The sequence below is a fragment of the Glycine max genome, chromosome 17 (genome assembly GCF_000004515.6).
Source record: "Glycine max cultivar Williams 82 chromosome 17, Glycine_max_v4.0, whole genome shotgun sequence".
NCBI classification, from domain to species: domain Eukaryota; kingdom Viridiplantae; phylum Streptophyta; class Magnoliopsida; order Fabales; family Fabaceae; genus Glycine; species Glycine max.
This window is the reverse complement of record NC_038253.2, coordinates 12,530,953-12,542,973: the sequence shown is the minus strand read 5'-3', so window position 1 is coordinate 12,542,973 and position 12,021 is coordinate 12,530,953. Positions and strand designations below refer to the sequence as shown.

General features: G+C 33.0%; 1 protein-coding gene across 1 annotated transcript; it reads right to left on the bottom strand.

Moving 5' to 3' along the window:
- Positions 1-10,281: 10,281 nt before the first annotated feature.
- LOC100306427 (FCS-like zinc finger) lies at positions 10,282-11,604 on the bottom strand. The gene is made up of 2 exons (NM_001369235.1): positions 11,116-11,604; positions 10,282-10,981 (listed from the first exon to the last, which is right to left on the bottom strand). The coding sequence occupies exons 1-2, from the start codon at positions 11,448-11,450 to the stop codon at positions 10,780-10,782; spliced, it is 537 nt and encodes a 178-aa protein (NP_001356164.1). The 5' UTR covers positions 11,451-11,604; the 3' UTR covers positions 10,282-10,779.
- Between the last annotated feature and the right edge of the window lie 417 nt (positions 11,605-12,021).

Below are 12,021 nucleotides of genomic sequence, written 5' to 3'. Positions count from 1 at the left end.
GGCAAGTGATGATGATGCCCCCAGTGGCGAAGGCCTACTGCTTATGCTCGTAGCCTGTTGAAGAAGTTGTTACTGATGTTAAGGGTTTTTCAGGCGGATCCCATGACGCATCAGTTCTTAGAGATTTTGAGCATCACATTGCTATGAGAGTCTGAAATGGAGAGGTATGTAATTCTTAAAAAATATAAAGCATGTAGTTTACAACTCAATTTTTTTTACATGATCGATATTATTGTTTGCATAAACGTCCTGAGCTGAAGCTATCTTCCCATGGAAGATAGATGGCTAAGTTCGAGAGGTCTGCTCCAGAGATTGAAGGCCTTGTGGCTACCAGCGGACTAAGTCTTTTGATCACATGTTCACTAGATACGAGCGATCGAGGACTAATGTCTACTTTTGTGGAACGCTGGCATAAGGAAACTAGTACTTTCCATTTGCCCATCGGAGAGCAGACTATTACCATGGATGACGTCGTGTCGTTGCTACATTTGCCTATCGTAGGGGCGTTCCACAGCTTCGAGCAACTTCATGTCGATGACATCGTCGATATGTTGGTGGAATTACTCGAGGTCAGCGCTGTAGAGGTGAGAGCGGAGACGACTCAATGTCATGGCTCTTATGTTCAACTAACGTGGTTGTGAGATGTGTGTCAAACGAAAATCGAGGCATGTCACTAGATTGTAGCAGCACGAGCGTATTTGCTGCATCTGCTTGGATGCACACTTTTTGCTAACAAGAGTGTCACACACGTGCACGTGGTATTCTTGGATGCACTGCATGACTTGACGCAGAGTGGGACTTACTCTTGGAGCGTTGCTGCACTTGTGCACATGTATGATAATTTAAATGAGGCTTCAAAGAGCACGGCGAGGCAGCTTGTAAGATATATCACTCTATTACAGGTTAGTTCAAATGTTATGAAAAAAAAATTTCATTGGCGTTGATTATTATATGTTGTCGTGTATTTTAATGAATATGTTTGTAAAATTTATTTAGTATTGGATCTACGAGCATTTTCCGTCCGTTAGTTCGACCTTAACTGTCGAGGAATATGACGAGATGAGACCGCGTGCATGCCGATAGACCTCTAGCAAGGCACTGCCTGTGATGATGTATCGCAGGCGTCTAGACAAACTGACCCCTGACGTAGTGTGCCAGATTCCTTATGGTGACCATTGTTCATTTATAGAATTTAAGGTCATCTCATTATTTTCCTGCCATCTCAAATAGGGTCCCTTGACGGTCACTCACCGACCGGAGAGGATTATACGACAGTTTGGATACATCTAGACTATTCCGCCACATCCTACTGCGCCTTCGGTCTCTGTTGAAGAAATGGATAATAGATGGGTGCAATTTAGTGACTACATTGCACCTGTAGGGCAAATCTATGTAGTGTCTAGCTAGTGTTCGTTAGATTACATGGATTGGTTCTACATGATTTCGCACTCATTCATTAGTCCAACACAGCCAGGGGACCCTCCTAGAGTTTCATTGGTTCAACAATATGACACATTTGTTGAACCAAATGTGCATCAGCAACCGGTGGCGACAGCGACACCTCATGAAGCAGACGTTGATGTACATCATCTTGGACATGCAGTGGTAATATAATTTTTTGGTATTTTGTGTTTGTTGTTTTCTTTTCTATTTTATTAAGAACAATTGTTATGTTTGTTTTTTTCACTTACTAGGATGGTTATGTAGCAATTGCTAATAAGTTGGAGAGGCTTCTAAACCTGAGGATCCTGAACGAAGGAACAAAAGCCTATACTGCTGCTGAAGAATGTTTGAGCATCGCAAGAAGCTACATTAGTCAATCAACTGTAGGTCACAGATCGAGGCGTAGGCGACGTACAGACGGTCATTGAAGTTGTTTTTTTTTTTTGTTTTTTTCCTTTATATATGTCAATTTTAATTTTTTGGATAATTTATTTATTTGGTACATTTATGTGTTGGTTTTGAATTTGGTTAATTTATAATTTTGGTGCATTACTTACGGACATGTTTTTAATTATTTTATACAATTTTTTGTCATTTTTTTATCGTTAATTAGTCATTAATGTTGATTTCAGGAATAAATTAATTCATCTATAACAAATTACGAATGTATTTTTTTGTAACATTGAAGCATCATAAATCATTCTCAAAGTTGACAACACACTGTGAATTGCATGCGTCCATTTAAAAAAATGAATACTACACGTAAGTACTGACATAGAAATTACTACTTCAGTTGTTTTAGTTCTGATAGTAACAATGCATGTCTGATGCAAAATTAAAGCATGACACAACATTGTTGTACTTCACAGCACATAGGAAGTGGCACGTGTCTATTTAAAAAAATAACACAAGCAATCTCAGTGAACAACATTTATATATACCACACCAACACTCTCAAAAATCACACATTCTCGCCCAATCTACCTTTAGAAACCAAATTTTACAAGAAACTATGACATTTTTGGGATAAACGAGCAATCAGACCATTGTCAACTCCAGATTAGCTTTTATTTTTCCGAATGGATCGATTATTCACAACGAATCCGGTGTTTATTTTCAAAGTTCCACTCCGATACCCATTCGAGTACCTAATGATTGTGGTTTTAAAACGCTAAAAAGTAGAATGCACAATACCCTTCAACTAACCGACGAACAATATTTGGATGAAATTTACTACTAGAAGCCATTCGCAGAAGCAGGTAACCAATTTGTCTTTCAATCTATGCAATTGAAAAATAATGATGATGTTAACACAATGTTAATGTGTAATGATCAATACTCGTGTGTTGACCCGATTGAATTATTATGTACCATTGGTAGAACACCAGATGATATATTAAACTTACTTCAAGCCACTATGACTCCTACTCATGATGTCCTGCTATATTACAATGAGAGGTGGAACATGCCACGCCAACACGACTTTGTGGGTTACTCATTCACAGGAAAAAATCCAAAAAAGATTTGACATTCCATCGGGATGTAACGTCGACCGACTGAAGGATGTGATCAAGCAAGTTGCACCTCAAGGGATTTTCCCTTATGGTATTCATGAATCTCAAATGGTAAGGCAATTGCTTTTTCGACAGCTAGGTCATTCTAAGTATTCATAAAAAGTTATCAAATTTGAAATTATTGAACTGAAAACTGACGATGACGTGCTAAAGGTCATAGTACAGTCTAATTACTGGAAATAATTTGGCCCAATAGAAATTTTAGCTGTTTTTAGTAAACTAGTAATCAAAATGGAAGACGACATGTGTCAGTCGCAACATGATTAAATGCAAAATTAGTATTAGTTAATGATAGTTTTTGATGCATTTTTTGTTTGTTTCAACTATGTTGTAAGTTAATATAATGTTTAAATTCATGTTGATTAGCTAATGAAACCGTATGTTTATTATTTTCAAAGTACTTATGGATTAACTTTTTAAAATAGTTAGTGGAAATAAATTATTATTTAGAGGAATGCCAACAAAATAATTATTTACACAAACATCAGTGGAAATAACATATTTTATGTTCATTCTTCGCCTAAATCATCAAATTTGGTTTTCAGCATAGACAAGTTTGTGTAACGTTGCATTCTACCTATGTATGGGGTGGGCCACTGCTTTGCCTGATAATGACAATGTGTATTCCACAACAACACCAATGGTGATAAATGATAATAATCTCGTAAAAAAACATGTTACATAACGACAAACAAATTCAATGTAAGATAACCAACTACATAGTCAACACTTATACTAACATCATAATTATGCAATTACTTGTACAAAATGATTTCCATACACATAACCAATGCATATTACCCGATACACAAAAGAATCTGGCGGTGGCTAACTTCTAAGAGGAAAAAATGTTATGCTTTGTTGTTGTGAAAGAGAAACAACGATCAGGTTGTATTGTGAAGCAATGACATATCTCATATCCATAATATTCATCCACTTGTCCATGGTAACCTACATGTAACAGACAACAAATAGCGGTTACTTAAATGTTATTTTAACAAAAAGTGACATAATAATAAACGTACATACCATAGATCATCTGTCAACAAGTAGAGAACACTTTAATTTCTCAAATCTCTCTATGTCACCAAGTAGGTTGATATACTCTTCCGACCAGCTTGTCAATTCTTCATGCAGATGATTACACATCAATGACCACGATTCTTCACCCATACCCAATAAGGCAGCGATTGCCCGATAACCACAGTTACCATTCGTTTTGACATCAATAATGTTTTCAATAGAATCCAGGATGCACGGATGAAATTGATCCAACATTGGAATATTTCGTCTTTGTATTGACTGCTCAGATGATGATGCACTACATTTCACTGAAGAATTACTATTTTGCACAGAGTGTAATGCATCAACATACTTCCAATAAGACAGATCATGTTTTGTTGACTTTTGTTGTTTGGTCAGCGGTTTTTTTGGATCACCCTTGGTCTTCACCTTTTATGCAGGAGGACACATAGAGTTCAGATCAGGATAAGCAATTTCTCGCAGCTTTATCTTCAAATATACTTTGCCACAAATATCGAGTTGCTCAAATCGTTTCGATATGGTTTCCATCTCCTCAGTTAGGGTCACATCTGCCTCACATAGCTCTTGATCTAAAAAACTAAGTCTCTGTAAAAAAAATATGGATTGTCTTTAGTGGTATGAAGCCAACAACATATTTAGATAACTCATATGCACATGGAAGACCGTGGGTAGTCCTTATGACACATCCACAACATGAAGCATTTTTGTTTGCATAAGATACACACTCATACTCAGCAGTAATTTCATTTAAGGCGTACCTTGATACCATGCCAAGTAGTTTTTTATACAAGGTAACTTTAAACACATGTCTAACCACGTGTGTGCTTGTCTCAAAAGATGCTTTAATTTGGGTGTGTTGAAGTGTCATCATGTTGTTCATTACTTCCCAAATACTGCATATGTCATCAATGGAGTTTTGTAGGAATCTCTTTAATGACAAATGAGCACTCTCAACCCTACAAATGAAATATACAACAACATATAAACAACCATAACATTTTCATTTAAGTCAGCACTTAAACAAATCAACACAAACAAAAAACAATATTCATACTTGTTAGTGGTTGTGTTTCCTAGATGCATCACTTTGTTGGTCCATGCTTTTACAAATTTTTCTTTGTGCAGATCAACCATGTTTGACACACATAGTCCATAAACATAAGCCACAGAGAGCAAGTCATTTAAAGTTTTTAAGGTACTCATAAAAAAAACTCTCACATGGACAATCAACCAAACTCCTCCAAGTGATATAATCTCATGCATTCTTTTGAAAAACCAGGTTTTTGCACTTTGCCTTCACATTCTTGTGAATGTGAAATCGACACAGCAAGTTCGTAACATCCGGGAATACAGTTTTCACTGCATTCATCAAAGACAAATCTTTGTTGGTGACAATAACCCTGGGGAGTGCATCAACTCTCATGAAAAGACCCTGAAACCGTTGTAGAGCCCAAACAACATTATTAAGGCATTCTCCTTTCAAGTAAGCAAAAGCAGCAGAGAATGTCATTCCTATTGGTGTAACACCAACAATATCAAGCAACGATAGTTTGTACCTATTTGTTTTGTAGGTACTGTCAATAAAAAATCAAATTACAAGAATTGGTTAATTTGACTGCATCAGGATGACTCCAAAACAAGTCACGTACAACATTTTCATCCTTCATTCTATGCCAATGAATATATTGATCTCTGTCAAGAAGCATCATGAGTTGTTGCATTTCAATGTTACTCTCTCTTATGGAAGAACGGTAAGCATGTCTAGCATTGTAAATTTGTTTGATTATTGTATAACTGTTGGCATTGTGCTCCTTCAACGTCAAGAGAATATTTCTTGGCTTCACCATGGAGTTCGTCATATCAGCCACAATAATCTTCTCATCTTTAGTCAATTGATCCGCATATGGATGTCCAACTAATGACTTTGTCATTTCATGATTGTGAACCCCATAAATTAACTTCATTATCCATCATTCTCCTCTCAAAATTGGCTTCATACGCAATTTAAACGGCCATCCACATTTTCTAATGTCAATGCATGTTCTTACCAAATCAATATTCTCATGCCTATACTCACCACTCCTTTCGCAAGCTATTAACAGAAATGAGGCCTTTCTTCTAACACCAGTATTGGTGTTTGACCTCATTATCACGACAACAAATCCAATGTCATGAGCCACTGATCGAACCCAATGTAAAACTTCATCACGCCTAGCAAACAACTATAACACAATTCAAAAAAGGTCTGACATCAACAAACATTTATGTAACATAATTACAGTACCAACAACAAATTCACAAATATCTGAGAAGTATTAAAAATATCAGAGCAATCAACGTGTTCTACTTTCATGCCAACATCTTTCTAATTTTCAACATTTATATCAACTTCTTCATACATGATACTATCATACATCCACTGTTCTTCGTTCATCTTAATAAAACATTTAACAAATTCAATAATAAACAAAATATAACTTAAAAAAATTATACAATCACCTCATTTATTATCGACATAAATATAGCTCTATACATAATAAAATAAAAATATATTATTCATCATTTAGCATAGATTACATTTTCACTACATATCTTCATTAAAATATCATATAAATTCTAATAAATACATCATTCAGTTAAACATATATATACATAATTTAGTTAAATATATACACTAAATTTGTTTATCAATCTAATATTACTTTTACCAATCTAATTACTAAATTATTTTCAATTAATTACTAAATTAATTTTTAAGCAATCTAATGTTAGTTTTAGCAATTTTTAAAAGTTTATATATATTATCATTTTTTTACCAATCTAATTACTAAATACATTTTTTATACCACTATAAAATAATATCACCAAATCTGTATTTCTAAAATTGCTAAAACTATTAAAAAAAATACACTACACAACAAATTAAATATATAATTCAGAAAATTTTATTTATAATTAAAAAAATTAAAACCTACAAATTTTCAATCCGTATGTTTTTTTAAAAAAATTTGTGTACCTCGTCTTCTCCGATGACAAATAACCACTCAACTTCATCGTATCCTCGTCGACAACGCACGTACCCCACCGGAGATTAAAAAAAACACTCAAAAAAGGAGGCTAACGGAAGCTAACAAAAGCAACTTACACTAAGGGTGTGAGATTATATAGGGAAAAAAAAGACGCTACAGAAATGAAAAACGAAACCTCCTATTTATAACTAAAAATACCCATAAGGGTATTTTCGGCATTTTCAAAAGCTGTTGGGTGTCCCAGCAAAAATGCTGAGTGCCCCAAGCAGCTGCCGAATGGTTTCCTGTTACTCTTCCATGAGCCCAGTTAAAACCCGAATAGCGGCCCAAATTGGTTGTGAACCTAATATTGGAAATATGGGTCAGCTTCCTCTTGCCATGTTTTTGTAGACAAATAGTAGAATAAATAAAATAAAAGATGAACCTGAAACACTCCTGGATAATATGGATTAAAAAAAATTAGATTTTTTTTATACAAAATTTCTCTTATTAAAATAGTTAAACATATATAATTAAAAATTTATTCAAGTATTTAAATAAGATGCCAATAAATAAAAAGTGTATATAAAAAGTTATTAATACTTTTTATTTTTCCAAAATAACAATTATTTTGAAACAAATTAAAGCACTATAAAAGCATACCATATGCAACGAATCGAGTGACTTATCTTAGTTCAAAGCATTTGCCATATATGATATATACACAAATATAAGACCAAGGGAGCGTATTCTCCATTCAAAGTAGAATAATGGGAATTCATAATTAACATGTCTCTTTCAATTTTTTATTTTTTTCTTTACTTTTTTATTAACCCTCAAATTCATTGGAGAAAATAAACTTTGACTAATCTAAAATTCTATCAAAAAATAATTAAAGTGTGATCAAGAATTATTTTCTTTAAATTTCAAACTCTTGGATGATATCATTTTGCACTTTAAACCCTCATAAGAAGGGTTTGGACTGAGCAAGTTCCCTGCCCTTTAGCCTACCATGATTTTCAAGTTGTTAGATACTTGGATGGCAGGAAAAGGTTGTAATGCTAAAGAAAAGTGCATGACCAATTACAGAACGAGAGAGGTATGTATTTGTCAGAATGATGTTTTTGACTATTAATTGGATTATGATTACTTGGTGGTTGAAGAAAGAAAATGGGAGAAAGATGCCGTTGATTTGAATCCTTATTATTAATAAAAACTAACAAATTATCAATTATATGCATGTTTGTTTAAATGTTTTCATCAAACTTTTGTATCATTTCAAGACATAAAACACAAAAGATACAACTTAAATCAACAAACATACCCTAACATTTACTGATTAAAAAAATGACATGACATTTTGCAAGTAGGAGAAAATTAGTATAATAGTCGCCATCAGACTCTCAGGTAACAGAAAACCTTTTGGACTGTTTGTTGTATGAAAACAAAATAATCAAGATAGGGCATTATGTTTTTTTTCTTCTTTAATACAAAAAAACTTATATCTTTTCATTATAATAAGAGTTTAAATACAAGTTATGTTTTTTTTATATATATTGGAATAATTTACTAAAAGGGTGTAACTCATTTGGTAGGATAGGATATGTAAGTGTTATAAATTCCTTAGTATCATCTTTGATTTCTACCATTAAAAAATATAGGAATATTTTTATAACAAAATGAAAGGAGTAAATTAGAACCATATAATTATATATAGATGGTATAATTAAAAAATATTTAATGATCATATAAGTTATTTAATAATTATATGATCCTTTAAAAACAGTCACATAAAGGTGTTTGATATGAAAAACTAAAAATTTAGAAGTTAGCTTACTAATGAAATAAAAAAAAAAAATAGCTGATAAATGTACAATGTACAACATATTTAACGATTTGGGGTAAAAAAAAGTTTCAAATAAATTAATTGAAATAGTGTATAAGCAAGATTTATATATAAGTTAATTGAAATAACTTATAAAAATAAGTTAGAAGCTATTAAAATAAATTTGAGTAACCTAATCAAGTCACTTATAAGTTACTAAAAGTGACTTATCAATCTATTCTTTTTTTATAATTTAACTTAATGACCATAAATTCACCCTTTTCACTCTCTCTAATAAAGGTAATCTCACTTAATATGCTATCTCTATATAAGGATATGAAGTGAGAAATTCTCTTATTATGAAAAAATGAGAACATAAATTAAGAGAAGAATGCTATTTAGTACGAGCTAATTGTTACGAACGAAAGCACGAAGGGTAGGAATAACCGACCATACAAGGTGGGGTCCCTATAAAATGTTGTTTTAACGCAATATAAAAAATCCTTCTTTTATAGTCTCAGTCAATAATATTCATTCGTCGAGTTTTTCCGAAAAATTATTTGTACTAAACAACATTTTCCAAATTAAGATCATACAATCATACACAAATGGTAAAAATTGAAAGTTACCCCTAACTAGGGAGCAACCACTTAAAAAGGTTATGTATATTTTTTAATTTAATTATCTACATATAATTTGATAATTATTCAATAATATTTGTTCCTTATGTGTGTTATGATGTAAAAAAACATATCTATATTATAAAAAAGATCTCGAAATACTTTTTGAAAAAATAATGCAATACTTCCATTTTCAAGAAATAAAAAATATTTTTTTATTAAATTTATCATTTATGCCTTAAAGTATTTATGAACAAATGTCTTGAATATATATTTTAAAGTACAAAACATTATTAATAATAAATTTATTGATTTTTATAATAATTATTTTAAAAATTATATAGAAGTGTACATTTTTTTCTTACAAATACATACATACCTAGTAAACTTTTATAATATATTTAGTTGATTAAAAACAAAAATTCAACAATTTCCTTTCTATTTTTTTGCTGATTTAAAATTTTCTATCAATTTTTTTTCTATTTTCCATCTACCCAGTTCACACACACAAAATCTACCCAACCGAACATACCCTTAATATAAACCTGTTAAACTCTTAAATGCACTTAGAGATAAATTTACTACCTTATTTAATATTTATAAGTAAACTTTGATGTTATATCAGAAAAATAAACCAAATGGAGACCTAATGTTTGGGAAATCAAAGAAGGCCCGGTAAAAGAGAGGGCCAAGTTTCCTAACCTAATTAAAATCAAAGACGACCCAATTAACCCGAACATTAAAATCCCATAAAGAAAAGGACAAAGAACATCGAAGTAGAGAAAATTTCCATTGTATTCAGTTTCCGTTTTTTGAAAAACTGAAACTATTAGCACAACCACTATAACTCAACGAGGTAGGGTGATATACAAAAGGAAACAAAACCAAATTTGATCCCCATAAAAAATAAAAGAAAAAGAAAAAAAAAAAAGCAAACCCGAAAATTTTGAGTCATTTGGCAGAGAGAATCTCCCACTGTTGTAAGCACACACACTTTGCCACACGTATACCATTCACAGCTCACAAAATTCCCCTTTCTCTTTGAGACCCTTTGTTCGTGGAAAGAAAGAAAGAAAGAAAAAAAAGAAGAGAAGTAAACCAAAGCTCGCAACTTAACTTCCCTTTGTTTACTTTCCTTTTCAGTCACACTTTTTTTTTCTTCTTTTCTAAAAATGTTTTCTTTCCTTTTCCGGGAACACTGCCCTCAGTTCCGTTCGTTCATTTGTTGGTTCCTCTCTCGAGGAATCCTACGTTGTACTTGTACCCTACGCCGCCGCAACTGCCCCCGTACGGAACGAGTAGTCTTGTTGCGCCTTGTTTGGCGACGTGGATTTATTATTATTATTTCTCTGCTCCTTGTTCCTTAAAGCTTTCATCGATGAAGAAAGGTTCCTATTCTTCTCTTTGGCTTCGTCTATCTCAATCTGCTCTTGCCTGCACTCTTCGCTACAAAACGGTGTGTCCCCTCTGCAACAAACAATTCAAACCCAAATCAGATCTATAATTCTTAACCAAAAGGGTATCTTAAAAAAACATAAAGGAAGTGTTTTTGTAAAAAAGAAAAAAAAAATTGAATTTTTGCGTTGTTGAGGGTGACTGACCTATACATGAAGATGTCTCTATTGTCCCCGAGAGATTTTTTGCAGAGGAAACAAGCGGAGAGGAAGTGGGGGTGGTGTTGATCTTCGAATCTGGCGTCGTAGAATCTCGCAGATCTTGGTGAAGAAACAGAAACGTTGTTGTTGTTGTTGTTGTTGTTGTTCCTTAAACTAGTTCTGTGGTAGGAAGTGCCGTAACCCATGGTCATGGACCTAGAGACAAAGTTGTTGGCACGATTATGACACGCATCCATGTGTTTTAAGGAAGCCAAGCCGTGGCCTTGTTCCAAGTAACAAGGTCTTGTTGGTGCAGCACTGGTAGACCCGGAGGAGCACATGAATTTAATTTAGGGTTTCTTGGTTTGGGGACTGAGATAGATGTGTTGTTTCTTAATGGTATGGTTTGGTTTGGTTTAGTTTGTTGGGGGAAGAAGAGAAGAAGAGGGAGTGGAGAAGAAAGTGGGAATAGATGGTTTTATATATAAGGAGGTTAGGAGGAAGAAGAGACGGTTTGTTAATTTGGAATGGAAAGAGAGAAATAAACAATCAGCGGCAGGTTTGGTTCAAGGAATCCGTGAGAGTGAATCTATTGGCTGAAACTACCTGCATCAAGACCGTTCAAAATTGTGATTTTTTTTAGAAATTGCATGATTGGGGGGATAGGTAGTTGCCACCAAGATTAGAGGAAATTACAAATATGACATTTACATATAAATTATTAAGTCTATGTTAGGACAAATTTTTAGAAAATTTGATTTTGTATACAAAGATTGATTCATCAGCTAAGGAATGATTAGATATCCTATGAAAAAAATGTGAGTTTGATTTTGGTTATTAATATAAAGTTAATCTTATTAGTAAATATCATGTAAATATTTTTGAATTTTAAAATATATTCTGATCTTCATG